At 42.9% G+C, this 27,340-nt stretch overlaps 1 protein-coding gene and 1 non-coding gene across 4 annotated transcripts in view; one reads left to right on the top strand and one right to left on the bottom strand.

Moving 5' to 3' along the window:
• PPP2R1B (protein phosphatase 2 scaffold subunit Abeta) overlaps positions 1 to 17,656 on the bottom strand; it is a 31,853-nt gene extending 14,197 nt beyond the window's left edge. For all 3 annotated transcript variants that reach the window (XM_036075428.2, XM_036075426.2, XM_078059009.1), the window contains exons 1-11: positions 17,497 to 17,656; positions 16,590 to 16,680; positions 16,107 to 16,207; positions 12,608 to 12,840; positions 12,152 to 12,299; positions 7,966 to 8,121; positions 7,643 to 7,757; positions 7,177 to 7,247; positions 6,688 to 6,822; positions 5,799 to 5,972; positions 3,272 to 3,332 (exon numbers count right to left, since the gene is read on the bottom strand). In XM_036075428.2, coding sequence (XP_035931321.1) covers positions 3,272 to 3,332; positions 5,799 to 5,972; positions 6,688 to 6,822; positions 7,177 to 7,247; positions 7,643 to 7,757; positions 7,966 to 8,121; positions 12,152 to 12,299; positions 12,608 to 12,840; positions 16,107 to 16,207; positions 16,590 to 16,680; positions 17,497 to 17,610 — 1,399 coding nt within the window. In that variant the 5' untranslated portion in view covers positions 17,611 to 17,656. The remainder of the gene's footprint in view (positions 1 to 3,271; positions 3,333 to 5,798; positions 5,973 to 6,687; positions 6,823 to 7,176; positions 7,248 to 7,642; positions 7,758 to 7,965; positions 8,122 to 12,151; positions 12,300 to 12,607; positions 12,841 to 16,106; positions 16,208 to 16,589; positions 16,681 to 17,496) is intronic.
• A 7,136-nt stretch (positions 17,657 to 24,792) lies between these two features.
• On the top strand, positions 24,793 to 24,898 carry LOC118524987 (U6 spliceosomal RNA). Its single transcript, XR_004911919.1, has one exon. It is a non-coding gene; the product is annotated as a U6 spliceosomal RNA (small nuclear RNA).
• Positions 24,899 to 27,340: the final 2,442 nt, after the last annotated feature.

The following is a 27,340-nucleotide window of genomic DNA, read 5'->3' as shown; positions in this document are numbered from 1 at the left end:
TAAGTGGAGAAAAGAGGGGAGGAATTCCTGGAGAGGGCAGAAACCAATGAAGCCGGAGGACACAAAGGGGAAAAACTGCAGGGTGCAAGACCTCGAGGTCGGACAGTTGGTGCACTCGGGAACACAGAGCACCTTGGGAGCTAAATTTAGATTTTGTAAGAAAAACGATGAGCTTTTAAAGCAAAGTTGTGACCCGATGACCAATGTGGTATTTAAGGAAGATAATTCCAGCAGAAGCAACCACAGGAGAGGAGAGAAAGCCAGCAGGGAGGTCATGCAGAGTCCACTGTGGTCACCTCCATAATAGCAACTAAAAACCTCAGAGCGAATTGCCTCTTTTCCCTTAAAAGATTTATATGTTGAGACAACATGTCAAATGTATTCTGTGAATAAATGTGTGTGCTTTAACGTCTAGTAACTCCCTGTAAGATCATTTATCAAGGACAGCCTAAATCTAGATAATAAAAGCCCGAGCTACTACCTTCTCAACAACTCACTGCACAGCACCAAACAAAGTCAGGCCAGTGCAGCTTCATTTCACAGATCCCATAAAACTCACAACTGGGGCTCAGATAACAAATCCAGGGCAGTGGGTACCGACTCCTTACTCTACTTCTCTCTCCAGGTAGGCCCAACCCTCCTGGGGAACAGGGGAGGCAAGACTAGCTATCCAAGACGCAGCCCCAATCCTGGACAATTTACATAAGGCTTCCAGACAGGGAATGTCCAACTCTCCCCAGTCCACAGATCCTTCTCGGCAATGCCATTGCTGAGAACAGGAAAGACCGTGTAACCAAGGAACTATATAATTTATTACCAATACGAAACCTGACCACCGTCTGTGGGAGAAGCCGCCGGTCAGTGACAGCCAGAAGCATTCTCCGCGGAGCGAGCTCAAGTCCACCGTTTGACCCATAACACTAACTCCCTCCCTTCACAGTCGTGGTCTTTGTCTTGGGCACAAACCCCTCCCAACTCCTCCCACTAAGGTGGAGCTCGCTAAAGAAACTGTGTCTTGTCTAATTCTGCTTTTTAATTTGCTAGAGAGATTTTTCTCCTCTTAATGCCATTACCATAGGAAGGGCTCTCACAGCCAGAGTAACCAGAGACCGCGCACACGCTCGGCCTTGACCCAGACCTCAGCTGTACTCAACTGGACCTGGCTCGATGCCTACTATGCTCTTGGCTCCTCTCAATTTTGTGCCAAAAGAATGCAAACCATTCCAGAGCTCTGCCTGTTTTCTCTCCTTGTTTTGTCTCTCTCCCTCTTTCCCTCTCCCCTCAAGGTCTGATGGACTTGCAAGGTTCCTCTGAATGCCTAACACACTCCATATGCTCACTCCGATACTTTATCCCTTCTCCTGTAAGAAATAAATTCCCCTTCTAAATTCCACCCTCTGATCAATACTGTCCACTCAAGCTCAGGAAAAGAGGGGACACTTTCTTCCTTATACTACTCCAGATTTTTCACAATATTCTTTTAGTAGTTTAGTCACCAGGAAAAACGTTTCAAAAATGTAACTGATCAGTGATCACTACACAGTAGTTATCTACAATGCAAAACAAAACCAACAAAAAACTCATGTGACTAATTAAGTGCAGGACAATTTCAGAGCTGACATGTCATCGATTCAAAGAATGCTTGCAATACCAGTTTAGTATGCTAGCTGCTGCAGAGACAGGAACAAGGGTCTCTCTTACAATCCCAAATTGGAGGAAAGATATCTGCCAAGTGAGGAAGGAGTAACTGACTTGTACAGACAGCAATCTTACAGAGAATGGGTGTGAGGAATTCAATTCTTTGTGGAACACTAAGACTTTAAAAGTGCCTCAGAATTTATCTAAAATGCAAGCTTTCAAAAAAAGTATACAGAATGACCCGCTGGGATGTGTCCTTCCCACTAACATTAAATATGTATCAGAAATAATATAAACATTATTTTCCTGAAAGGAAAGGAAGTTTTATGATTTACCAAACTTAAGTTTCATTTAAAAAGAAAAAAAATTGGACATAAAAAGGTAACTTTAAAGGACAAGAAAAAGAGTCTTCACATCTAGTTTTAAAACACTGAAATCACCTGCATATATATGTTTTTGCAAGATTTGCACATTTCTTTCACACCCTCCTCTTCACTGTCTTAACCACATAATCTTCCACATGATCCAAACATGCCCTTAACGAAACCACCTCCATGTACAAGCAGACACGAGTATCCCACTCCTCCCAGATACCCAGGCATGAGCGTCACAGGTGAACAGAGATGCACTCAGCACATCGAGTCTATGTGAGATACTGTGGAACTGAAACAGGATGCCTAGCAGATGCAACACAATATGGAACCCAAAGCCCACACGGGACATTGTAAGCCCCCAGGGACCCCCTGTGAACAGATGCCTGGACATGGGGCCTGGCGGTGAATCTCACTGGTCCAGAAGGCGCCCCCCCCCCCCCCCACCATCGCTGCCTGGCAGACCAGAGAAGATACATGGACCTGAGACCTTGGCAAAAAAATCAACTGCTAACAAGTTAACAGGTAAGGTGGTTTTAGAGAAAACATCCATTGCCTTGTCTATCTTGATAAGCAACTTTCAGTAACAGTTTGTAGCACTGGAAGAAAAGGATTCTGTGACTGTTGAATTATGTTATAAATAGAAAGAGAAGACAGGTTATTTTCAAACCTATTTTCTAAAACAGCTGTTCCACCTGAGCCTGCCTGAGCTCGAGGCACTGGCAGTAAGCCTGCCTTTCACCAAAACCAGGAATCTGGGCCCCCGCTGCCCTCAGCCATGGCTGGCGTCTCCCACCCCTACACTCCTTTACTGCGCCACTGTATACCTCCTTCTCTAAGTCACCTCAAAGAAGCCAAGGAGCCACTTCCCCCTGGGCCTTTCATCAGATTCCAATCCTTATCCTATACTGGCTAAAGACTCCAATGCCATGGTCGAGCAGAAGACCTTGGGATAAGGAAGGAGTGTATGTATAAAAAAAGACAATCTGAAAATAACAGAAGGGCTAAGAAAACAGGGCAGAGACTGTTTAATGAAGAAAATAAGATTTAAGATTAAAAAAAATGGTAGAAAACAGCAATGTCAAACTTGTGTTCAAAGGAAGCTAAGTGGACTTTAATCAAAGCCTTTCTTTATCCCTACACGTTGGTAGACAAAATGTCTGGTCAGATTAGGATTCATTTCTAAAAAGGAAATATATGAACAAAGGGGATGTGCGTAAAAACATGGGCCTTCCGTAATAATCTGTGTTTAACTTACTCACCATGGTCCACAAGCCAGGCCATACATAAAGAATTCAGCTTTTCGTCAAAGAACTCCATACCCTACAGATACAGAAGATTCCATTAATACGTATCTCCAAAGTTCAGAAATCAAGCTGGTCTATTTAAATTACATCAAAATGACCCGAAAGCTAAAAAAAACATGTTTCCAAATAAGCCGAACGCATGAACTAGCCAGAAAAGAAATGCATGGAATTTGATTTACAAACTGGAAGCCTATTTTATTAGACAGCAATCATAAACAAAAGCCTGAGTGAGATGGCCCAAGCCCCGCTAAGTGGGAGAGAAGAGCGTGGCCAGGAGCCAGATTCAACAGTCCAGACGAGCTGGAAGAATGCACCGTGGACGGTTTGCCAAACAGTATCTAGATTATTTGTAAAAATGGGTTAACCCAGGAAAATACCTGTCAATAGTAATAGTTCTCAATTTTTTTTCCCTTTTTGGTTAATGTAATAAATCCTTAAGGATGAAGAAACTGACATCAAGAAACAGACCCCAATTAAAGAGAGAATATCTGGGATGATGGGAGAAAGCAGAGGAGGGTGAATAAAGCAGGCCCATGACTCCAGGTGCAGCGGCCCCAGCGCAGAGTCACGGGGGGAACCACCCTGGCCCTCCCCGTTCTGCTCTTCCCGACAGGCGGCCAGCCTGGCACAGGCGGACTCACATACCCGCCTCTGTGGGACTCGGCCAGCACGAAGGACAGAGCTGGCATATCCAGTGCCTCCTCTGGGGGATCTACATGTTCCACAGTTTTTTTATTTCTTTGGATGCTAAGAAGTTATTGACCAGTGAGTGCATATTTTAAATAAAGAGATATAATACCAAGGGTCAGTGCTCTGAAAATAGTGAGTTAATGAAACAGCTTTCTAAGAACAGGTTATGAACAGGTTTTAGCATACAGTTAGATTATCATGTCAGCCTTCAAAGATTTCCTTTTCATTTCAGGTCATGGATTTTTCTGGAGTCTTAATTTTTATTTCCCAAGTTTTGTGGCTTAACTTTACATTTACTCACCACGGCTCACTCGCCACGCTATACATAAAGAGTTGAAAGAATTTTATAAACTAACTACCTGATATAAAAATCTATACAGATAAGAAGAAAAATAAGAATAAAATATAACAAGATATATATAATAATAATAAAATACTAACAAGAAGTTGAAGATATTGAACAAAATATTCATGACGGATGCATGTCATCCCCTGCCAGACAGGTATGAGTCAGCCAAACTCACCCCTGCCCTGCTTCCATACTCCTCACCACAGAGCCACCAACCTCTGCCAACTTCCCGGGTCAGAGGGGAGCAGAGGCTAGAAGAAATGACACGAGAACTGCCCCTCCCTTCTGGACAGTTGTTTCCGTTTTTAGCAAACCAGTGAGGTGCTGCTGCTTTCCACTCTGGAGAGGAAGATGCAGGACAGTCACCCATGAAGCAGAGAGGGTGACTTTCAGCACTTGGGAGTGACAGAGGACAAACAGATGACAAGATGACTTCACCTGACCCTATTAGCTACTCACGGATACCTTTGGCATCATTTTGAATGAGACACTTTAAATTTTATAAAACACAATGCCACCAACACGCACAGGGCGCACTTCATACACTAAATATGCCAAAATAGGCAACAAATTCAGTGGTCCCAGAAAAAAAAATTAATCCCACATGCTGTGATCTGAAAGTACTGGAAGGAGGGTGAGAGAGGACACACGTTGCAGAATATTAGCTGTAAACTGACAAAGTGTAGCAGCTTTCTCAAAAAATATTCAGGTATTCGTTCCTTCGACATTCAACAAATGTTACGTGCCCAACTCCTGCCAGGGTCCGGCCAGCACTGCCCCCGAAGAGCTCCCTTGTCTTTCTCCCCAGTGAGACATCCCCGGCTCGTGCTACCAATAGCATAAGCACCTATGAAACCTAACACAATCTAGGGCACTTAATAAAAGAGAAAGGAAAGGATGTGGCTGTAACACCCAGCACCGAAATTTTAATTAATATGATGATCAGTTAGAATAAAACTAATCATGAAACTGAAAACAGTAACACATAATGTGGTAACGTGCTCTCTGGCCTCCAGACTTCATACTCCTTTCCTGTGATGAAGCCTCAACTCCCTTTGACCAGAATGTAGGAAAAGTGGTCATCAGGGACATTTTGCACAGAATACAGGCCAACAGCTGCCCTGAGCAAAAAGCAAAGTTCTTTTCTCAGTTCAATATTCCTTCCGACAGAGACACTAAATATCACACTATGTTATATATTTATCAAGAAAATAATTATATTCTACTATGGCTTTGCTTTTAGGTAGTGATAAGGTGAAATGTGTTTCTATAATACCCTTTTGTTAGAAGTTAATGCACTAATGAAAATAAAAACCACCCTACAGGCAACTAGGTCCGACCATACGTTCATGCATCTAAATGAACAGAATCCTATGAGCTCCGTGGGCCTCCTGTGTGCACTCCCTGAGGCCCCCCCTCACCTCGTGGGGCGCACGCACTCACCAGCTGGCCGGCCAGCAGCGGCATATACTCAATGATGGCCAGCCGGACCCTCCACTTGGCATCTTCAGCCAGCTCCACTATGGCAGGAAGGAGAGACTGAGAGAGCTGACGGATCCCAATCACTTCATTTACACAGTCCAAGTTAGAGATGATATTCAAACGAACTTCTGGACACTGTAAATACACAAGTCCCAAAAGAACACATATAAGAACCAAGTTCTCTGCCCGATATTCTCCTACTGTCATGTTGAGGTAAAAACTGCCTTGAGGCTTAATGTAATAATACATGGAAAGCATTTATGGTCATGTCTGACAGACAGTATTACTCAATAACTGTTAGCCATCATTGCGATTCTGATACTAGCATATTCAAATTTAACTTTACAACATTTAAAACAGCTACATTAGCTTTATTTTTTTTTTTTTTTTTTTAAAGATTTTATTTATTTATTTGAGAGAGAGAGAGAGCACATGAGAGGGGGGAGGGTCAGAGGGAGAAGCAGACTCCCCACTGAGGAGGGAGCCCGATGCGGGACTCGATCCTGGGACTCCAGGATCATGACCTGAGCCGAAGGCAGTCGCTTAACCAACTGAGCCACCCAGGCGCCCAGCTACATTAGCTTTAAAGAGAAGACTCCAGTGCGTATCGGAATGAATCAGGCAGGGAGGACACAGAGACATTTTCAGGTGTGCATCAATGGCTCCTTGTGCTCATTTTCTGCAGAACTTGTAACTCCATACCCAAACACAGGAATTGTCACTGGTTTAAAATAAGCTACCTTTTTTTACCCCTTTATCCCTGCTTGAGTTCTATTTTCGTGAAACCCCAAACCAAAACCAAACCAAATCACTGACTATCAAAGGCAATAGAATTTTTAGCCAGACTCACCTCATCCTTTAACTGAGCTAAAAAAAGAGGTAGAAGATGTTCAATGGTATTCTCTTTGCCCAAAATGGTAGATAATCCCATAATTACAGAAGCTAGAGCCGATTTGACGTGTTGATTTGTATCAGATACTAATTCCTAAAATAAAATCAAAATTAAAAGCCCTTCTTTTTGGCAAGACAACACAAACTTCCATACCATCGCCCAAGGAATTTAAAGAGACAGCACTATTTCAATATTGATTAGTTGATCAATTTCCTCAAGCCATCTGTTAGATAATAGAAACCTATGCACCAAAGAGCATTTTACAATAACAAACACTAATAAGTAACAAATAACAGTGTCATATTAATGTGACTGTCCCAATCATCCCCTATCCACCCTTAAACCTGAAGAGCTTTAAGGTAAAACAAAGAAACAAAAAAACTGAGGTAAAGTTTACCTTATAACATACAGGGCAAGGTGAAACAAAAATAACCTAATTAGGTTTACCTTTATAAAGGGCAGAATTTGATTCATAATTATGGTCTCTCTACCTTCAGTGGGCAAGTTCTCACAAAGTTCTGAAAGAGAGAAAGAGAAAAAACTACTAATGCTTACATACAGCCATTTACAAGCAGCCAGGTTTATCAACAGTTGCAACTTAAATCATATTTAAGCAAATAAGCTCCAAGAGGGGAAAACAGCTTATTCTAAATGTACTTTTCATCAGTCTATATGCCATATACACCAACCCAACCTGCAAAGGCATCTTTTTTACAAAAACAAGATAAAATGGCTATATGGTTTTAAATATAAAGGGAGTAGCCTTGTCCAACAATGTGACATTCCTACACAATGAGATCGCCTTATTGAAAAACATATCTCACAACAAAAACCATACAAAATTCGCTGACATTTAAAAAAAAAGGCACCAAAATGAATGATATATCCCACAACATAAACTGAACTCCTTAACCTTTTACTTTGTGGGCAGCAGCTGCTCGGACTTCAGCTTCACAGTCTTTAAGTAGGTTCTGAAAGGCGGGGATGAGGTCATTTAGGGTGATTTTAGGACCCACAGCTTTCTGGAGCTATAAAAAAATTTGTACAGGTTTTAATGTACACTAACAACTTGATTAACATGAACAAAACAAAACAGTGTAACCTTCAAGTATGTTTTTGCTACAAGCACTTCCAATTCAGAAGAATTAATTCAGAAACTTTTGGTACACAGCAAATCTGTGGGTTTGGAGTTTTTTTTCTCTTAGTACTTTAAAAATGTCAGTACAACAATTTTACCTCTGAAAACTTGTCAGCTACCATGTAGCGAACCCTCCAAGATTTATCTTCTGCTGCTTGCCGAAGTGTAGGCATCACCAAAGCCTCGAGGTCCTCCTGAGACAGTAACTGGGCAATGCTGACACAAGCTTCCACAGCCAGGAGACGCACTGAATCCTAAAGAACAAGTTTCTGTTAGACAAGATTTATGGGGAGCCACAAGGCAGTACAGTATGTGTGGTGTGGGGCAGTGCTGTGGGTGTCACTCAAAAGAAAAAAAAAAACTACTATATAGAGCTTCACGTCTTTATGTCTTAAAACATACTTTGCCTAGAACGGCATATCAAAGCCATAAAAGTAGAAACGACCTTGTTCTAGAGTCAACAGTAAAGTAATTCCCTCAGCCAGAATGCAGAGTTTTTATTAAGGAAAACGAAATGAAAATGTAAAAATTAAATGAAAAAAAGAGAACATTTTAATGATGTCTTCAAGGCCTTCCTATAATAAGTTGTTAAGGGATAAAAAAAAAATGAAAACTATACTTGAACAAACTGTTTAACGGATCACAACAAAAACGGGAAGGGAAACAGGAAGCTCAGTTGTCCAAATACTCGGTTTGGGGCGGCAGTGATAGGAGGCATGAGATGACTTGGAAAGAAATACAAAGAAAAACAAAATAGCAATTTAAAAAAAACAAAAACAAAAAAACCCCACTGGATTTGAATGTTGAGAATCAGGGACAGAATAACTGTGAGGTAGCCAAGCCTAGAAAAATGCAGCAAAAAAACTGAGAAACGTATGAGATTAATGAACTCAACTTCCCGAATGTAAATTGCCAAGTGTCAACGTGATACCCATGTGTCCTTTGAGCAAGTAGAAATACACAATTAGACAAATCAGTGAGAAATTAGGAATTGAGATTATAGTTTCAGGAATTATAAATATGTAAGTGGAAACTAAAAATACGTAAACATAAGCACCCAGGAGGGAGAGACCAAAAATGTGAATAGTGTGTGTGCGTATGACATATTTTATATATATTACACATACATACACGAGAGAGAGACAAGTGACTCCAACTTTTCAAAATATTACAAATTTTAAAAGTTGTTGGTCAATAATAATTTACTATATGCCCAGAATGCTCACTCCTCTATCCAAATGAACAAGCCAAAAAAAAAAAAAAAGGCAGAACTAGGTTCTTAGTAGTGCCTATAGAAATATTTTTGGAATCCAAAAACAATGCTAAATCAAGGGACTACTATCATCTATGGAAATATACACCAATAAATACTTGTTAATCAATTACTCTTCCCCCCTATCCCTGCTCCTCCATCTCAGCAAGACACCACCACCCAGCCAGTTTGGGCTCAAACCAAAAATCAAGGTCTCCTTGACTGCTCCTTCCTCAACCCATCCAATCCCATCATAGTCCTAATGATGCTGCCTCTAAACTTGTCTCTAGATTCTCTCCACCTTCACTGTACCACTTTCGTTCACCATTGTGTCTTGCCTGAATTATTGCAAGTCTCCTAACTGGTCTTGCTATTTCTAATCTCGCCCCTGCCCTTTATAATTCGGCTCTCACCCAGATGCCAGAATGTTCTTTTTAAAATGTGAATTACATCAAGTCACACCACCCCTGCTTAAAATCTACGTGTATTCTCACTGCACCTAGAATAAGAAATCCAAACTCCATACCCTGACTTACAGGGCCCCTGCCTATCTTCTCCAACCTCATAGCCCACCAGAGTCCCTATCACCCACTATGTTCCAATGCTAGGTGTCCTCTCCTCCTGGAATTCTCTTTTCCTGGAATTCTGGCACTCCAGGAAAGGGTATGGCTGGCATTTTTCTTCTGTGTCTCAGTTTATATCACCTCCTCAGAGTCCTTCTCTAACTAACCAGTCTAGATGAATGCCCTATAATCACTTCCTATTACGTCACCCTACTTTATTTTCATCATAGTGTTTATCATTAATGCTTATTGATCTGTTAATATTATCTGTTTCCCTTCATCAAAACGTACACTCCATGACAGAAGGGCCTTTGTATGCCTTTCTAACACTGGAGCCCAGCACCAGAACGGTGCCTCAGATGTAGCAGGCACTCAATATGTTTTCAATGAATTAGTAAGCCAAGAACAGCAATTCTATCAGTGGTCGGACAGAATATACATACACACATTTTACAACTAAGCACTTAATATTTTTTCTAATATAACACTAGAAATTATATGCCTCTTAACAAAAAATATAATCCCACATATGAAGTGGTCTTACTACCCCAAAAATATCAAATCTAAATCTCATTAAGCCTCTAGATCAGGGATGGGGCAATAATTGGCCAAATCCAGGACTGCAGCTACTTTATGTAAATGAAGTTTTATTGGAACACCACCGTGCCCATTAGTTTACACATTATAGTGCTTTTATGCTGCAAGAGCAGAGTTGAGTAGTTACAACAGAAACCGGCTCACAAAGCCAAAAATATTTACTATCCGGCCCTTTACAGAAAAAGTTTGCAAACCCTCCTCCCTGACACTAGATTCAACTATCAATCTGCAAGAAATACAGAGGACAAAGGAAAATGTTAAATTATACCATGGGAAGCAAAATCAACAAAATCCTAAATGAGGACTCTAAACCCATCTGTCCAATGTGGTAACTACTACCCACCTATGGCTTCGGAGTACATGAAATGTGGCTAGTGTCACATGTTCAAATGATCATTATTTTGGACACACGGGGTTAAATAAATTATTAAAATTAATTTCCCACTTTTTACTTTTTAAAATGTGACTACTAGAAAACTTAAATTAACTTACATTCTATTTGTTAAACAGTGCTGTTTTAAACTATAATGTTGAAGTAATAAATGTACAGACAAGTTAAGAGGTGGTTACCACGAAAGTCAAGATAAAGTGTTATCTGAAGCGAGCAGGGAGCAGGTGTGTTTGAGAGGGAACATGTGGTAGGCTTCTAGGGTAGTGGCTGTCAAAGTTCTGTTTGCTAATAAGATGACATTACCTTATTCATGGGGCTGTATTTCTGTGCTCTTTTCTGTATGCAATTTTAATAACATTTTTAAATTATTTTGAAAGTAAGATTTACCATCTTTCAATCTAGGATCTGAAAATGACACTCATCAATGTGTGTCTGGTACTCTTGGTCCTATACATGTGAAGTGCTTCTAGGATAGACAGTAGGCAAATTAAAACCCCAAAAGGATTCTTCTAGAGTCCAGAAACTGTGGGGGCGGATCCTCTGAACCATAAAGAGAGGCAGTACACCCTGGCTGCGAAGGCTGTGCACTCTGGAGCCACGCTGCCTAGATTCCCATCCCATCTCTACCACTGCTGACTACGCAACCCTGAAAAAGTTACTTCAATTTTCTGTGTCTGTTTCCTAATACGTAAAATGGCGTATCTACCTCATGGGGCTGTTATGAGGACCGAAGTACTTCTTATATGTAAACCTCTTAAGACAGGCTGAGAAAAATTTCATATTTAATGTAGTGCTCCTTATTGTTATTATTTCTACCCCAAAAAGATATAGATCCTTGGATTTAGAATTGCTATTATGCAAAGTCACCCTATACATTCATCCAGAGGATATAGAAGGTCAAACAGCCTTCTCAACACATGCTATGCTTGTTTATCTGAAAGTCAAAAATTCCAGGCAACACTACTCACCTCACGACTGGCTGCAATGCACAAAAAGATGTTACCCCTTAACATAGCTTTGGTCTTCCCTTCTAACATGGCTCCCATTTCCTTTTTTTTTTTTTTTTTTAAAGATTTTATTCATTTGACAGAGAGAGAGTGCGCACGCACAAGCAAGAGGAGTGGCAGGCAGAGGGAGAAGCAGGCTCCCTGCTGAGCAGGGATTCCCAACGTGGGGCTCAATCCCAGGACCCCAGGATCACGACCTGAGCCCAAGGCAGCTGCTTAACCAACTGAGCCACCCAGGCACCCTCCCATTTCGTCTTTGACTCTTCTTTTAACCACTGCTAATGTAAGAGAAAATCATGGTCTGGTTAAGAAAGAAATATAAGGACAATGAGATGGGTCATATTAAACTTTATCCAGCCCAGACTTAAGTATCAATTTGGCAAAAAGGATCCTAACATGAGAACCAAAACTCCCCTTAAAACGTTAGAGGAAAGGAGCATATCCACGTACCTTAAATACTAAAGGTTAACTTACCTGTTCATCTGAAGCTAGATTAGTGAACAGTGGAACAATTTCACTTTTCACACTGTCTAATTCCAAAACTTTTGCAAATTCGCCCAGTTTGGAAGCGGCAGCACGTCGTACCATTGGAGTGTCATCTGAGCACAAGGAACGGAAGTGCCTGGAGCAAATAAAATAATGAAGGCATTTCCTGTCAAATACCATTAATTAAACACCCCCAACACCCACACACACACACACACAGAGCCATTTTAGAGGTTTTCTCTCACAAACATCAGTGATTAGGCTTTTACTCATGGAAGTCAAATATAAAACCACTAGTATATTCAACTGAATAATAAAAAAGTCATGTTACCACTTTCTCCTATCCTGCTATCAGCCACTCACTGGTAACAGGGTATTACTGTGTAAATTGTCAGCTATGAGTTCCCAATAATTCCAAATAACTAAAAAAACACCATATCTTACTGTCTAATTTCTGCTTTGACAGCATTTGAAGCTCTGGGATAGCAAACGCTGAACAAACCACATGCAGATGTGCGAGAAGTGAACCAATCCCCACTCGCCAGGCGCTTCACCAGAGGTACAAAATGAGCTTCCAGAGCAACGGGAGTATGCTCCTGGGAGATCTGCCTCAGGGACTCCACAGCCTTGTCTCGAACCACGGTCTCTTCCACAGTCGCCAGACTTTCCAAAGGAGGCTAAAAAGACCAAAAAGGAAAATCAGAGAAGAAAACTTAGGGAATCAGGTTAGCTACAGATTATCACCTTTTAAAGTGACGGAAGGGAGGTGGTACATGTAACCAGAATGTTAGCTACAGCACACCAAATGGTTACTTTCAGTTCACACAGTGATAACATATGGCGTGTCCAACCTGAAGACACGACTCCTGTAGGACAGCCAAGATCTCATGTCCCAGATGGCAATTCCCAGATGGTGTCTACAAATGACACAGTGGAGACTTGACACAATATTAATATTACTGCGAGCTGAAAGACTAGGTTGAAGAGGTATGTAGCCAAATCCAGATAAGATCATGTTTATTTCCTCAAGAGTAAGTGCAAAAACATGAGCAACACGGGGCACCCCAATTACATGATGACATCTCGTCAGGCCATGGAGCCCACACAGGCTTTGGAGTGTTATTCTACTGTTCCTGGAAATGCAAGCAACCCTTGTCCACTAGCTCCACACCATCAACTTATCTAACATATGAAAGGCTGAGTACAGAATCTCTTTTTTCAGAATACCTCCGAAATCTTATGAGCCAGACACAGAGCAGGAGTCCCTGACAGAACAACGAAGAGTACAGACATGGTAGGAATCCTTGTTTGTAGCTTCAGAAATAGAAGAGACCAAAAAGGTTGGTCTGGACCAGGAGAAGTAAGTGAACATGACACAGCCCAGTGGAAAGTGCACGAGGGCTGGTCTCTGAACCTCTACGTCTCCGGGTGTGCATGTGAGTCAGGTATATTCACATATGCCCTGACCTGCAAATGCTAAAGACAAAATCCACAGACAGAACTGACCAAGGGAGTGAAACAATTATGAGTCAACCTAATAATGAGTCTACCTAATAATACATTTCAAAAATTGTCTGATACACACAGAAGTAGAAAGTACTCAGCTTTCCTAAGAGGTATTTCAGAAGCCCTTTGAAAAGATACCGCTTTCTTACTTGCTTGCTAATGAGTCTCATGATCTACCCTTGCCTTCTCTGAGCTGCTCTCGTATAGCATCACTGGCTGGTCTCTATCACCACTGTAAAATACGGCCAAGCTCCTGAGAATCAATTAGGAGTTGTCTCTGGATCTGAACTCTGCCTACTTCTCCGGGCCCTCTCCCTACGGCCCCAGCCACCACTCCAATGGACTCCGGCTCAACACACCAGCAAGGCAAGCTGTTTCACACTTCCGAACCCCGGAATCAATGGATGATTACTGTTGTATTATAGCACTGAGGACAGAGAAAAAACAAGGCAGACAGGTTCCTTGTTCTAGTGGACTTTATATTCGAGTGGAGGAAGACAACCGATCAAGAAAACAATCATACGGTGAGGAGCAGTCTGTGAAAAAATAGAATGGGATGATGTGGTAAGGGGTGACGAGGAGGCAATTTCAGGTTGGGTGTTCAGAGAGGCCTCTCTGAGAAGATGCACTGAAGCTGATATCTGAATGACAAGGAACCAGCCACCAGAAGCCCAAAGAACCTTAGGGGGAATACCTAGGGCAATAATCCTAAAGCAATAATAAGCTTGGTTTATTCAAAGAACAAAAACCACTATAAATAAAATGAGGTTAACAAGAGGGAACATGGCATGAGATAAATTCATAGAGATAGCTTGTCCCTTAGTTTACAAAACCTAAGGTAGGAATTTGGATTTTCTAAGAGCCGAGGCAGGAAGTGATCCATTTGCTGGGTGAAGAGTGAACTAGAGGGAGAGGGTGAGAGGCAAGAGTGGAAAGCACCTGGTTAGGATGTTACTGCAGTAATCTCGAGGAAAGATTGTGAGGTCTGGGAAGACAAAGGGAAAGAGGAGCTAGGTAGTAGTGGGGAGGAAGGAAAGCGAACTCATCTGGAATGTACACAGAATCTACAGGAATTACTAATGCACTGAATGTGGAAAATGACGGGAAGAGGATGCAAGAATGTCTTCTAGGTTTTGGCTTGTCCAAGTGGGTAGACAGTGATGCCATTTACTGAGATGGGACCACTAAATGAGAGGCATACTTTAGGGAGAAAATTGAGCTGTTTCAGGCATGTTAAATTTGAAATGCCTATTTGACATCCAAGTGGAAAAATCATAGGCAGATATGAAAAGACATGTAAGCAGATATTTATATCCATGGAAAAGTCAGAGGTAGAAATAGAAATCACAAATTAGCATCATACAGACAGTTTTTAGGCCATGAAGCATACATCTCTATCTTGTCCAACTGGTGAATTCCTAATCATCCTTCAAAACCTAGTATAGACATCACCACCCCAAGAGGCCTTCTCTCATCACCCTTAGTCAATCTCTTTCTCCTTTCTACTACGTAGGTACCTTGTATGTGCTTCTATTTTTCCATCTAACACTGTACAGTAACTACCTGTTGACACAGAAGGGCAGAGACCTCATTCCATTCACACCTGTCTCCTTTAACATTAACACTAGAACTTCAGTGCCCAATACATACAGCAGGCTCTCAGTAAATGTCACCCAAATTGAACTGAACTCATCAAATCCACAAAGTCAGTCAGAAGCACACCATAGGCTTATGATCAAAGATAAAAAGCTAATAAACATTTCCAAGGAGGCTGACTGGTTCAGTCTGTAGAGCATGTAGTGTTTTTTTTCTTAGATTTTACTTATTTGAGAGAGAGAGAGAGCGCGTGCACGAGCGGGGGGTTGGGGGTGGAGATGGAAAAGCAGGCTCCCCACCAAGCAGGGAGCCCAACTCGGGGCTCGATCCCAGGACCCTAGGATCATGACCTGAGCCAAAGGCAGACGCTTAACCACTGAGCCAGCCAGGCGTCCCAGAGCATGTGGTTCTTGATCCGTGGTTGTGAGTTCGAGCCCCATGCGGGGTGTACAGATTACTTAAATAAAAACTTAAAAAAAGGGGGGGGGGGGCAGCTAATAAACATTTCCAAAATCTTGACACTGCTAGATGAGAATTAAGATCTCCAATTTTGTCGGGGGGGGGGCGGCAGGGAGGCGGGAGAGAACCCATAAAAACAATCAAACCTTTTTTCTCCCAACCTCTAAACTAACAAGTAGTCCACAGAGGCAGAAAAGAAAAAAGGAAGTTCTTATGCTCATAGTGAGAAAAATAAAGTGCCTACATTATTTGTTTTCCCAACAGCCAACACTGTGACTATCCATAAAAAAAATCTGCATTAAAAATGCTGTAGTGTTCCTATCACTAATGTATCATTTATACTGGAAAAGTTCTGGAAGGATGGTAGGCAGAATATACGTACCAGCAAACAGTGGGCAAAGTCAGGACCTCCCACCAGGCCAGTGAAGTTTCCCAGTTGCTCAGCAAGAGCTAACAGTACCTCATCTTCGTCGTAAATTGTATCTGGAAATGACAATAACCCAGTACTCATCAACAAGGACAGCTGGCCCAGAGCGGGATACTCACATAAAACTAGGAACAGACTCCATATTTAACTAGATTGTCCTGTCACAATCTCAACAGCATTCTGGATCTGTCTTACATGAATTAGAAATTGACAATCCTGAATCAATTATTTTCCCATTAGCTAAATAGTTAATGTTTTAATAAAAGTCTGGCCACAACATTACCCTATGCCCTGTCTTGTTTCTTTTGCACAGAAAGCATCAGGCTCAGTTTAGTACTTAATAGCATGGGTAACAAATCCTAAAAAAGAGTCCAAGTTTTGAAAGCCACTGGAAAATGGCAATGGCCACGCTTTTCTTTAAACAAAAAATTCACATACCTGTAAGGAATGGCAGCAGTTCTGTTCGCGTCCTTTCTACTCCAAGTGCTAGAGCAATTGTTGATAACTTCTTAATACTGTTGAGGCGGAGCTTTAAAAAAAAAAGAAAGAAAGAAAAGAAAGTGGAAAGAATGAAGTAAACAATTGTGATTTAGACCAAAAGACAGAAGTTGCGAACAGGTGAGATAATGACACTGAGTGACAAGGAGGAAAACCTTCAATTTAGATTTTATTCTATGAGGAACCTGGGGAGTAGTGGGAACACAGCTTCATTTTAGCTAAAGGAGGGTTTCTTAAGAGCAACACTCAAAGGGCCCATTAGAAAAAGGAAAAGACCACCACATGCAGGAAGTGAGACAAGTCCAAAGCGAGAACACGCTGGCAGCGGTGAAGCAGGTGAAACGGCTGAATGCAACCCTCGGCTTTCCAAAGAAAAGTTACACCGGAGCCGATACACCGGCTCCTCCAGGTTAATAAGCCTCCCCACTCTGTGCCCAACAAGCCAGGCGGGTTTCCAAGCCGAGAGGAAGGCGTTCACCCACCTGCAGCCCGCTCCAGCCCCCTCGGGCCGCGCCGCCCTCCTCCCGGCCCAGGACTGGACGCCGTTCCCTCCCTCCGCAGCACCGCCCGGAAGGGGCGCCCCGGCGGGAAGCCGCTGCTCCCACAACCGCCGGGACCGGGTGCGACGCCTCAGGCGCTGGGAGGAGGGGTGCTGGAGAGGCCCGGGGGAAGGTCTGGTCGAGCCAGCGCAGGCCCTCATGAGTCTTCATCCTCCTCCCCATCGAATCTGTGCTCCAAGTCGGGCTCTTCCAGTCCCCCGGCCTCCCCCACCGCGGAGCCGGCCTTCCTCCTTCCCCACCACACGCCCGGCCAAACCCGCCTCCACTCCGCGGCCCGATTCTAGTACCTGCACGTCCTCGTTGCGGAGCTCGTCAATTAAAACCGCAATCGGGTATAGCGAATCGTCTCCATCTCCTCCCGCTGCCCCCGGGCCGGTCCCGGGTCCCGCTGCGCCCGCCATGTTCTTTCTCCTCCGGCTGGTCGCCGCCTCCCGCCCCGCGCCCAGGCCCCGCCCCGCGCCCAGGCCCCGCCCCGCGCCCAGGCCGGCGGAGCTAATGCCCGCACTCCCACTCCGCGGGGGCGGGGGAGCAGAGTCCCTGCCGGGGTGGTGGAGGTCCCCGCGCGGACTCCGTTGCGGAAGCTGTACGTTTAAACTCCAGAAGAAGGGTGGGCTGAGAAAGCGAACGGAGCCCCCGCATCCTTTACACAGCCGAAAGCAACAGGGGCAGGAATTCATCCTGCTCATGCTGGGCTGAAGGGGTCAGGGACCAACCTGAGTGATGCGAGCTGTGCTCCGAGGACTCAGGCGCACCACAGAGGAGGCCCCAGGCCAGGAGGAACACAGACTTAGCGCCTCCCCCGACTTGATCCTGGCCCTGAGCCACCGGGTCTCCAGCCCTAATTTCCCCTGCTAGCCTCAGGCTTCCACAGAACCCCTCCACCTCTTCCTCTGGCCTGTGAGCCAGAATTGTATCTGGCCCCTGCTCCGTCAGACAAATACCGCGGGCGGTGAGAGGAAAGGAACACTGCTGTCCAAGCTCCCCAGTCAATATTTTTTCCGCTTTTTCCATGCAAGCTGTTAAAAACATGCTGCTCTCTTGTTTTTGTGTTTCTTTTCAGCTTGGTCCTGGAATGGTGCCTTCTGTTGTTTTTTCTTCCTCCCTCTTTTAGGTCTTTAGCATGCTAGAAGTACAACAATCAAGCAAAACTAGGACAAGCTTTAATCCTTCCAAATTGGGTGGAGTGGCTACTTCGCTTGTACAAGAAAGGCTAAACTGGCCTCCCTAGAACTCCCAAGAGTCCTCAGAGGCACCAGGAGGAGGAGGTGAGGGTGCTGGAGTTTCTTACAAAACTTGATGGAAAGTTTTCCTTTACCCCTCTGCAGGCCGCACAGAACCACCAGAATGTCCCCTCTTTTGTTCGTTTTGGACTATAAGCAGCTTAGAGTGACAAACTACATATGGTGAATATGGTGATCATAAGCTCCGAAATGGTAATTGCAGGTCTGATTAATAAAAACATAAAATTATTAATAAACGTAATTTAGGAGACTTTTTTTAAAAAAAAAAAACCACGTTCGTCAGAATAAACACAGTAGATAGAGCCTTTGATAGGAGTGAAAGTTTGGGGACCAATGGACTTGAACAGTAGCTCTCAAATTAGGTCTGTGGATGTATTCTGTAAGGCTTCGGTTTGGTTTTCATCTTGGTAATAATTTTTAGATTTATATAAGCATATTATTTGGATGACCACTTTATAACCAGCATTGCTGCCCTATTTCAATACTTAGGTTTGCATGTGCGTTCCCATGCTGCTTTTACCCTTCTAGAATAAGAAAAGATCGGAGGTAGATTTAAAATGAAAATGGTGTTTTCATGCCCAAAATGAAAGCCAAATGACACCATGGAAATGCACGGTCACAGCATTTCCAGCAGAAGAGGAGTGAGAAAACAGGTATTACAGGTCACTTGGCGGCACGGGCACATTCACCTGAAAAGCAGCTGAGCCTTCCCAGGCAACACCTGACTCAATACAAGGGATAATTCAGGCTCCTGGGGACTTGATTTGTAGATCTCTTTTGGGTTTTTAGTGTATAAGAACTATAAATAAAAGAACACTATATTCCTACTTTATATTTGCAAGTTTAAGTAACATTGTAATAAAAATAATTTAAGTTGGGGGCACCGGGGGGCACCATTCCAGCATCTGCCTTCAGCTCAGGTCATGATCCCAGGGTCCTGGGATCAAGCCTTGCGTCTGGCTCCCTGCTCAGTGGGGAGCCTGCTTCTTCTCCCTGTCCTCGCCCGCTCATTCTCTCTCTCTCTCTCAAATAAATAAAAAATCTTAAAAAAAATAAGTTGCCTGAGGGTTTTCACGATTTTTTTTTCCCTTTAGAAATGGATCCAAAGGGGCGCCTGGGTGGCTCAGTCGTTAAGCGTCTGCCTTCGGCTCAGGTCATGATCCCAGGGTCCTGGGATCGAGCCCCACATCGGGCTCCATGCTCAGCAGGAAGCCTGCTTCTCCCTCTCTCACTCCCACTGCTTGTGTTCCCTCTCTCACTGTGTCTGTCTCTGTCAAATAAATAAATAAAATCTTTAAAAAAAAAAAAAAAAAAAAAAAAAAAAAAAAAAAAAAAGAAATGGATCCAAATACCACTCAAGGTTGAAAAACAGAGGGCTAAGAGGTTTTTGGATTTTGTACTTTACCAGTTAGAAGATCAGAGGGGGTTCCTATTGGCATGGAGAGGAGAAATCTGTTCCCTTATACTTGATGTAAAAAGCCTTCAGAAATGGTGGAGGAAGTAAGCAGAGAGAGAAGCACATTAAGTCAGTTCCAGGCATATCATCATCTACATGTTGCTCAAGCTTAGATGAGCCTCATTCTGAACAAAAATTAGCACACTGATTAATGCTAAGCTATTTTGTTTAAAACTCAGATATGCTTTCCTTACCCAAGCACAATGAATTGGATACCTAAGGAATAACTATGATTAAATATGAAATCACAAGCTGAAAAAAATGGGTGCCAAAAAATTGCCTGGTTTGAGAGTCATCAATTCTAGACTTCAATTCCCATCTCTGTCTCTGACTCACTATGACCTACCTCTTCCTATGCCTCAATCCCAACTCCCACCCCCTCACCCCCAATAAAACAGAGTTAACCACCTCTGGGTCCCTCTCTAGTTATTGTAATGATGTGAGAACAGAACAGGTAGTAAACATGGAGATGCTAATAAATCCTTCAATAAATAAACTAATTAAAACAGACTACAGCAGAAAGAGGCTATTTCAAAAACTGGGCCAAATGGAAACTGGAACAAAATCTAAGTCTTTGGAGGAGTGTGGTCCACAGACTATCTGAATCACCTAAGATGCATGTTAAAAAAAAATGCATATTCCTGTCTTGCACCCCAGATCCACTGAATCAGAACCCCTGAGAGTAGGGCGGGGCATTTTACTGTGTACCCCTGGTGATTCTAATGTACACTGATATTTCAAAGTCACTGATTTAAAAAACATCTGTAAAAATCATTTCCAGGTCAACAAGCAGCTGCTCAGGAAGAGTCTGAAAAGAGTCTCTGGAGGCCGCTTCTTGTCCAGAAAAAGCAAATGACAGCAAAAACTGATTATTGATAAGCAATTCTGTCCCTATTGGTTATGGTTTTTGCCAGATTAAACTGATCCCTCTTTTGCTGGCCTCCTGGAATGCAGCTAAGCAAGACAAATACAGTACTGTGGCTCCAAGCTGCTGCCGCATCCTTTCCTCTCTATTGCTCCTCTGGTCTCCTCCCCAAGACCCCCCCCACACACACACACACACACAAAACTAATGACCAGGGAGCGCCAGAAGCAGCAGCTGAGATTCGACTGGGGGTTTAAAGCAACACTCAGGAAACAGTGTGATATTCTCAGCACAAAAGCCCTGAGTTCTGACACCCACATGCAGTTCACGCATCTAGTGAATCAAGGGAAGACAGGCTCAGACTTGCCCCGTTCCTGTCACACAAAGCATGGAGAATATGGAGAAGCACAAGCAGATGGGATCAACAGACATCAACACTTGTGCTTGTAACAGCTCCCAGCGTCCCAGCAGAAAAGGGTCAGTCCTGAGGAAGTCTGAAGGACATCACAGTCATGCTCTCTAACCTCCTGCCTCATTGATTCAGCTCGCCTCTTCCTCACCATCCACCGGGCTTTACAAAATAAATGCTCATTCAAGCTGATCCGCTTCAGAGCCACTCCCCTGGAAGAGAAGGCCAAGTGCAAGAGAGACACCTGTATGCAGGTGGTTCTCACAAGGCAGACCCACAAGTGTCATCCCATTGAAAAGGCAGTCAAGAAATGGTAGATGGAAAAAAAAATTTTTTTTAATTTAAAAAAAAATAACAAAGTGATAGATGGTCCAGTTCATGCACAGGAAACCTGAGGTACATGCAGGTATTTTCCAAGTATCTTCATTTAGCAAGACGACCCTGGTAAACTGATACCCAGGTCTGTACTTAATTCATTGCAAAGCAGTAATTATCACCATTGCATTAATGATATTTTGAATTTATATATATATATATTTTTTTTTTAAAGATTTTATTTATTTATTTGACAGAGAGAGACACAGCAAAGAGGGAACGCAAGTAGGGGGAGCGGGAGAGGGAGAAGCAGACTCCCCGCCGAGCAGGGAGCCCGATGTGGGGCTCGATCCCAGAACCCTGGGATCATGACCTGAGCCAAAGGCAGACGCTTAACGACTGAGCCACCCAGGCGCCCCTGAATTTATATTTATACAAAGACTGTCTTAATCCTGTGGAACTCAAATATTTTCACCTCAAAATTTTAATTGCATTTTTATGGCTGCGAATACTTGACAAAGAAGAGGCTTTGCCTGGAGTCACACAATGAATCACAATGAATGAAGAAGCTGTGAAACACATAATCCTGGATTATTACCTCTCCTGGCTTCATCCTCTACCTCCATGCCACAGTTTATCACTAGATATATAAAAAAAAAAAGGTGTTGGATTTCCAGAGCAAAACTTCTCTCGAATTCTTGAGAAGAGCAAATCAAAGACATTGGACAGCCAGTTCTGATTCAGGGCAGTATACAGAATGGCTAAAATGGGGGCATCTGCATGGCTCAATCAGCTAGGCATCTGACTCTTGATCTCAGCTCAGCTCTTGATCTCAGGGTCATGAGTTCGAGCCCTACACTGGAGTATACAGTGGAGTCAGGATGACCTAGATTGACATCCCAGCCCTGCCAATTATTAGTCTGTGTGACTGTGAACAAATAACTTACCCTCTCAGAATCCTGGTTTCTGCATCTATAGCATAGAGCTGTAAAGCTTACCTCATGCGGTTGTTAAGATCAAATAATGCATATAGAGTGCTTCGATTAGTACCTGACAAGAGTAAACCATCAAATACTAGCCATTAATAGTTATCTACTGAGGAAGTAGAAGCAGGAAAGAAAACATTCCAATCAACTGAGCTTTGGCAACAGAGGACCAGTATGAAAAGATGAAAGGAGTACATGACTTAGAGAAGACCTAACTCAAGGTCTTCCAGAAGGTTTTCTCATTGGCAAAAAAATAGGGGCAAATCTTAGCTGAGTCTCTCGGGGTTCTTGTGAGGAATAAGATCCATAACGGGAAGTACTTTGTAAAGGAAAAGCATTACGCAAATGCTAGAGTTTACTGAGCACCAAGTGCTCACTGAACTGTTGCCCACAGCAAACAAAAGAAGAGAGCATCTGGAGACCGACACTCAAGGTGGGCAGGCCCCCAATTCCCTAAGAACAGCAGCCAGAATGAATACTTCCTCTAACCTCAAGGGCATATTTAAGCTACAACAGACCTGGAGATCAAACAGGCATGGCGACCTTTCTCAAAAGTCTTAGGCATTTGAGTTCTATTATGGGCTCCGACATTCTTAGGACAGACCCCTGGTTATCTTGTCAGGTGCCATACACAGCTCAACGAAAACCCTTTGTTACAAAGCAAACAAAAACAAACCCCCTTTGTTACAGTGTTAAATGCAAAAGCAAGGTACAATTAAAATTCTGAGGTGAAAAATAACAATAAAAATGTTATTGAAGTTGTGGGGGTAACTTAAGCTGAAAATGTTCGGAAATATTAGATTGCTCCTAAACAGGTAGTATTAAATTATTTTAAGATTAAAAAAGAGAAAGTGCCAGAAGAGTATACATAGTATCTTACCACTTATTAAAGAAGACACACGTGCTTATGTAAGCATTAAAAAAAAAAAAGGTTCTAGAACACAAGTGAATTACATTGGTTGGTTATGGGAAGATAACAGGGTACCTGGGGGAACAGGATGGAAGGGAGAGTTTTCCATGTTCAATATCTCCATCTGACCTTTGGTTTTTTACTATATGCTATATTGCAGATTTTACATGAATTTCACCCATTTTTCCGTCTTTTATCTGTTTCAGGACCCAATCTGGGATACCAATATCCAGGATATTTACGCTTTTTGAATCCTGAGCCATGAAAATTCTTACATATCCAAACACACAGAGCTTTTGGCTCTTGGTTAGTTACCCCATTATAGACTAGACTCTGCCTCTCCCTGGCTGGTCTTCCCCATGGCATCCATAAATCTGGATAATAGCCCACTCCTGCCAGTTACTCCCTATCTAGCCCCGATATGTCCACAGAGTCCAGATTTCCTTCTTTCTTATTTTTATAAGCCTTTATCACCTGTCTTACACTAGACCCAGCCAACATAAGTAGTGGCTTTCAGTATGCAGGCACACTGTCCCCAGGTTCCAACTAGACAGAGGTTTGATTTAGCAAAAACACAGATTACTTAAAATATTCCTTGTCCCCTGAAGATGGTATTTTCCCCCACTGTTTTTCCTGATCTGCCCAGCAGAACTATTAGGAAAAAGGTCAGAAGAGTAAGAAAGAACCAATACCAAAGCCCCCTAGACATGCTACTCACATCACAGCAGAAATTCAACTAGGACTGTAATCAGAAACCGGAATTTCCACTGACTTCTAGGACTTCAGGAAATCAGCTCCCTTTCTGATCTAGCTGTGTGATTAAAATTAGCTGGGCCACACAGTGTTCTAAAAAAGCCCCTGGAAAGACTCTGTTATCTGTACACTCTTACTAAGACAAGCTCCAGGCTGTGGTTCCTGGAGGCAGATTAAGAAGGTAGTAAAAAGACTGAAACGACTTTGACTAGGTCATGTTCTTATCTCTGCCTGTCTAATCATTCCAGATACCTCAACATAATATCCAAAAAAGGAGCTCAAGGACTGTGGACTCCAAAGAGGTCTTGAAATAGGGAGTATGAAGTCACAGTTAAGAGAGAGGATCTGGAGTCAGACTGCCTGCGTTTGAATCCCAGGTCTGCAACTTCCTAGCTAGGTGATCTTGGGCAAGACATGTAATATCTCTTGGCATTAGTTTATGAAGAGGATAATAACAGTTATCAAACTCATAAGGTTGTTGTAAGGATTATATGAGAGAAAAGGAACTTGAAACATTCCTGCAGGCTTAAATGCTTAATAGATGTTAGTGATTATTCATATTATTTCTCTGCAGAGCAAATCTGACAATCTAGAGGGTGTAAGAAAGGAAAAAGTAAAAACCAAAAAAAAACCCAAACCCAAACCTCCATGCTTGCTTCGATAGCACCTATACTAAAATTGGAATGATACAGAGAAGATTACCATGGCCTCTCACAAGAATGACCCGCAAATTCATGAAGCATTCCATAACTTAAAAAATAAAAGGCAAAAAGAAACCAAGAATACATTCTCCGTATAGTTTTAAGATTGAGTTCAAAAGAGGGTATCTATCAGGTTTCACACAGATAAAGAAGAAAATCTGTATCAAAGAGCTGAACTTGTCTGGTCCTCAAGGCCTGTCTGTGGGTACCCTACACTTTTAAATGTAAATGTTCAGCAAATGTTTGCTTTTCATCCCATGCCCTGCACAGGAGAAGCAATCAGAGGGTTTTTTTTTTTATTTTGTTATGTTAATCACCACACATTACATCATTAGTTTTTGATGTAGTGTTCCATGATTCATTGTTTGCGTATAACACCCAGTGCTCCATGCAGAACGTGCCGTCTTTAATACCCATCACCAGGCTAACCCTAGGCTGCTACTTTACAGGGGCGCGAAGCGCTGCTAAGTGCTAGTACTTTCCTCTGAGCTACTGTGCTGGAGGCAATGTGTCGGCATCTGATGGAGGGGAGCACCCTGCCCATTCACATATCCTTTGGGTTGCCTCTGACAATATCAGTGAGCAGAGGTAAAAAGATGTGTGTGTAGGATGCAGTTTACTCATGTCTGAAACCCTGACGATGGGCAAACGGCGGATAATTGCACCTGAAAGTAGCTCCCCCACCCCCACCAAATACATGCCTTTTATTACCTATGAATACCATCGACGCCATGTTAAAGAGAACTGAAATTAACTGAAAAGAACTGACCCGTGAATCATTTCCCAACCAGGGAATCACTGTTGTGATGGGTGATCCATCCCCCGTTAATCATGGGCATGGTTTTCTCCAGGAAATTTTTGCAATTACAGCAATGTAGGGATACAGATTCTAAAGAAATGTAGCTCTGATATTTCCATTTACACTGAATTTTATACACCCAAGAATACAGCAAATACTGAAACAGATTAGCTTCCTGGAAGAAAAGGAGCTGTGAAGTTTTCAGTGAGAATGGGCTGCCCTCTGCTGGGCACTTAGAGAAGTCTCCATGAGGGCACCGCGGGCAGGAGCTGCCTCAACAAGTTTTCAGAAACAGTGATACTTGGAAGTAAAACAAAAACAAGACCAAAAAAAAAAAAAAACCCACAAAAAACCATGGCAACAAACTTAAACTTTGGTGTTATTTTTTAAAATATCTCCAGTAATCACAGACTGTGAAAACACAATTATAGAAAAGGCCCAAGGGAAGGGGATACTTAAAAAAAAAAAAAATGCCTAAGATTCTTTTATAAATGTGGCACCATAAAACCAGCCTCTTTTGCTACAGAACTCCACAAATATTTTACTGGCAAGAAAAAAAAAAAATGAGAATATATTCTCGGAAATACCAGGGAGGCTGAGAGACGTTTTGTTAATAGAGGCAAGAAAGAAGCAAGGCCATCTGCTGAATGACACACAGCGTTTTCTCGTTGGTTGAGTGGGCACATTTCAGGTCATTTCTCTCAAAATGAGATTAACCTTTGCTCTCAAGTCTGTGTGTGCGTGTGGGGGAGTGGGGGGGAGGACAGCAGTAGCTCGAGAGAGGCTTTGGCCCAGGCCGGCAGCGCAGCCACGAAGGGGAGGTCTCCACTGCACATGTCCCAGAGTGAAGTATATGTAAGAGCTACGAAGTAGGCTCACCCAGCAAGTCCCGCACAGGGCTCACTACCCACCTACACGTGTTTCATTCCACTCAAGAAAGCCCCAGGCTCTTATCTGAGCAGGCCGAGCGGTGCTGATTGGTAAGGTTTGAACTTGAAGGCCAGGCAGCCTTCCTCACTCTCCTCCCAATCAATCAGTAAAATGGCACTTGAATGGCTCTGAAATCGCCAAAATGGGTCATTTCTCTTTTCCAGATGTGTTACCATTCCAATGTGCTGAGAGGGTCAGTAGGAAGAGAGCTACAGTAAATTATTAACATCCATTAGTGTACATCAGTATCATATTAGTTGTTTCCCAGAAAGCAGGGCCCAGAGAGAATGGGTAATAAGGGCAGGTAAGGTTTGAGAGTCAGTAAAAAAAAAAAAAAATTGGGGGGTGGGGGGAAAATGGCAAGAGGTGTGGATGGAAGCCTCAGTGCATAGCCAGGGATTGTAACTGGAAAAGAACACCAAACATCTTGCCTACTCAGTTATCTTGGATCTCTGGCATGATTGGACTTCCAACCTCTAATATCAATAGCAGTGGATAGAAAATCACAAAAAAAGTTTGTTGTTGTTGTTGTTGTTGTTTTAATGATGCCAGGGCCCATGTGTGGCCACTCACTCAGAATTCCTTGGGGGGCTCAAGCAGATAGTGGCAATTTTGTAAAGGGTCCCCCGGCGAGTCTCTCACCAGCTCTGGCTGAGAATCACCGCTCTATCGGTCACATCCTCTCCAGCACTGAGGGTGACGCTGCTGAAACAGCTAGCAAACAGACCAACGAGCGCGCCCTTCTCATTTGGCAATTTGAGATTTA

This window comes from Halichoerus grypus, chromosome 11 (assembly GCF_964656455.1).
Source record: "Halichoerus grypus chromosome 11, mHalGry1.hap1.1, whole genome shotgun sequence".
In the NCBI taxonomy this organism is placed as follows: Eukaryota; Metazoa; Chordata; class Mammalia; order Carnivora; family Phocidae; genus Halichoerus; species Halichoerus grypus.
The sequence above is the reverse complement of the archived record's forward strand: the minus strand, read 5'-3'. Positions and strand labels throughout refer to the sequence as shown.